The sequence below is a fragment of the Mustela nigripes genome, unplaced genomic scaffold, assembly GCF_022355385.1.
Source record: "Mustela nigripes isolate SB6536 unplaced genomic scaffold, MUSNIG.SB6536 HiC_scaffold_7691, whole genome shotgun sequence".
Lineage (NCBI taxonomy): Eukaryota > Metazoa > Chordata > Mammalia > Carnivora > Mustelidae > Mustela > Mustela nigripes.
In genome coordinates, this window is record NW_026747097.1 from 1 (window position 1) to 2,170 (window position 2,170).

At 49.4% G+C, this 2,170-nt stretch overlaps 1 protein-coding gene across 1 annotated transcript; it reads left to right on the forward strand.

Annotated features, from left to right (window-relative positions):
* Nucleotides 1-5: 5 nt before the first annotated feature.
* LOC132009214 (keratin, type I cuticular Ha1-like) lies at nucleotides 6-2,167 on the forward strand (the record flags this gene model as incomplete). The annotated part of the gene is made up of 4 exons (XM_059387533.1): nucleotides 6-353; nucleotides 455-537; nucleotides 1,067-1,223; nucleotides 2,073-2,167. Coding segments are annotated over exons 1-4 (683 nt in total), but the record flags the coding sequence as incomplete, so codon positions are not given.
* Between the last annotated feature and the right edge of the window lie 3 nt (nucleotides 2,168-2,170).

Below are 2,170 nucleotides of genomic sequence, written 5' to 3' on the forward strand. Positions count from 1 at the left end.
GCACCATGCCTTACAACTGCTGCCTGCCCAACGTGAGCTGCCGCTCCACCTGCTCCTCCCGGCCCTGCGTGCCCCCCAGCTGCCACACCTGCACCCTGCCCGGAGCCTGCAACATCCCCGCCAATGTGGGCAACTGTGGCTGGTTCTGTGAGGGCTCCTTCAATGGCAGCGAGAAGGAGACCATGCAGTTCCTGAACGACCGTCTGGCCAGCTACCTGGAGAAGGTGCGCCAGCTGGAGCGGGAGAATGCGGAGCTGGAGAGGCGCATCCGGGAGTGGTGCCAGCAGCAGGTGCCCTTCGTGTGTCCCAGCTACCAGTCCTACTTCCGGACCATTGAGGAGCTCCAGCAGAAGGTGAGGGGGTCATCTGTAGGGGTGCAACAGCATCTGACTGTCTTTGAGCAATAAGACCTTCTCAAGTTCAAGTGGCCCTCACAGTAGAATCTTGCTTTCAGATTCTGTGTGCCAAGTCTGAGAACGCCAGGCTGGTGGTGCAGATCGACAATGCCAAGTTGGCCTCTGATGACTTCAGAACCAAGTATGTTGAGAATTTCAGGCTATGTGACCTCTAAGACCCCTATGGCTCTCTCATGGTCCTGTGAGACTAACATTTCCTGGAAGGGAAGAGGCAGCCATTTCACCCTTTTCATTTCTCTTCTCAAGTCTGGATTTGTATAAAACCATTTTCTAACAGAAATCTATACACTGCATGCTCTTCAGTTTACAATAGTCTTTCTGGAACATTTTCTCAAACTCCCAAATTTGGACGACATAAACTATTCTTGGAGAATGAATTGGTTCTTGGGGGATAGTGGTAAATTAACCAAAAAAATTGAGAGAAGAATTAGAGACTCCATTTAATGAATCCCTGTGGGAACCTTCTAGTGTTAGGATGAGTCAGGGAGGGTCCTCTCCAGTCTCTCTGTGCAGAGCTTGAGGGAAACATGGGAGAAAAGAGGAAGAAAACTGCATTAGCTCAAAGAGATTGAGACCAGCCCATCTATAAGACACACAGTGGGATGGGATTCTTTCCTACCTCATCCTCCCACTCTGATCTGCATGTGCAGGTACCACACGGAGCTGGGCTTGAGGCAGCTTGTGGAGTCGGACATCAACGGCCTCCGTAGGATCCTGGACGAGCTGACCCTGTGCAAGTCTGACCTGGAGGCCCAGGTGGAGTCTCTGAGGGAGGAGCTGCTGAGCCTCAAGAGTACCCATGAAGAGGTAAGAGGAAAAGGAAAAAAGGAGGCTTTAGAGCCATGCTGTTAGCATTGGCAACCAAGAGGCAACTGACATCAGGCTTCTTGGGTTGGGACCCTTCTCTGAAGAGGTCAAGGTCAGCCAGTGAGTGAATCATGATGCTATACCATAGCATGGAGTGAGGTGGGTTGCTTATTCTCAAGCAGCTGGATGAGGGTTGGGCAGTGTTGGAGAAGCCAAGGAAGGGCAGCCATTTATTGAGCCCTGCTCTCTCCTTGTCACTGTTAGTTTCTGAATTAGTTAGAGAGATGGAGGAAAAAAGAGAAATAAGACATGCCCCTCTCTTCAATGAGCTCCCAGTCTAGTCTGGGGAGATGTCCATGTAAAGACAATGATGTAAGGCAGGGAGAGGACAAGCAGCATATTCAAGGAGTAATCCAGTCTAACTGGAAAGAGATAAGGAACTCTTCTTAGAGGCACGTCTTGGGAAAGAGGAGGAATTCACACTGGGATGTTTCAATCTGTGGGAAGAGGCTGAGCAAAGACACAGAGGTGCTAGAGCATCTATATTGAGTTTGGCCCATGGACTGATATGGCTGGGCATATAGAGATGTGAGGTGAAATGAGGTAGGACCTGCATATATCAGGGGATTTGGATTTAATCTTATTGGATATGTGAGCTTCTTTAAGGTTTTTGGGAAAGAAATTGATGTGATCCCTACTTGGGTTTATTCCCACATCATATTTGCGTCAGTCCTGGGGAATGATCAGGATATTCCCTTCAGTGCATTTTTGTTGTACGTACTTTCCTACAGTAGGAAGGTAGACAGTAGATCCATTTAGGTAGCTCATTCATTCTTCTTCTTCCATCAGGAAGTCAACACCCTGCGCTGCCAGATTGGAGACCGTCTCAATGTGGAGGTGGATGCAGCCCCCACTGTGGACCTGAACCGTGTGCTTAACGAGACCAG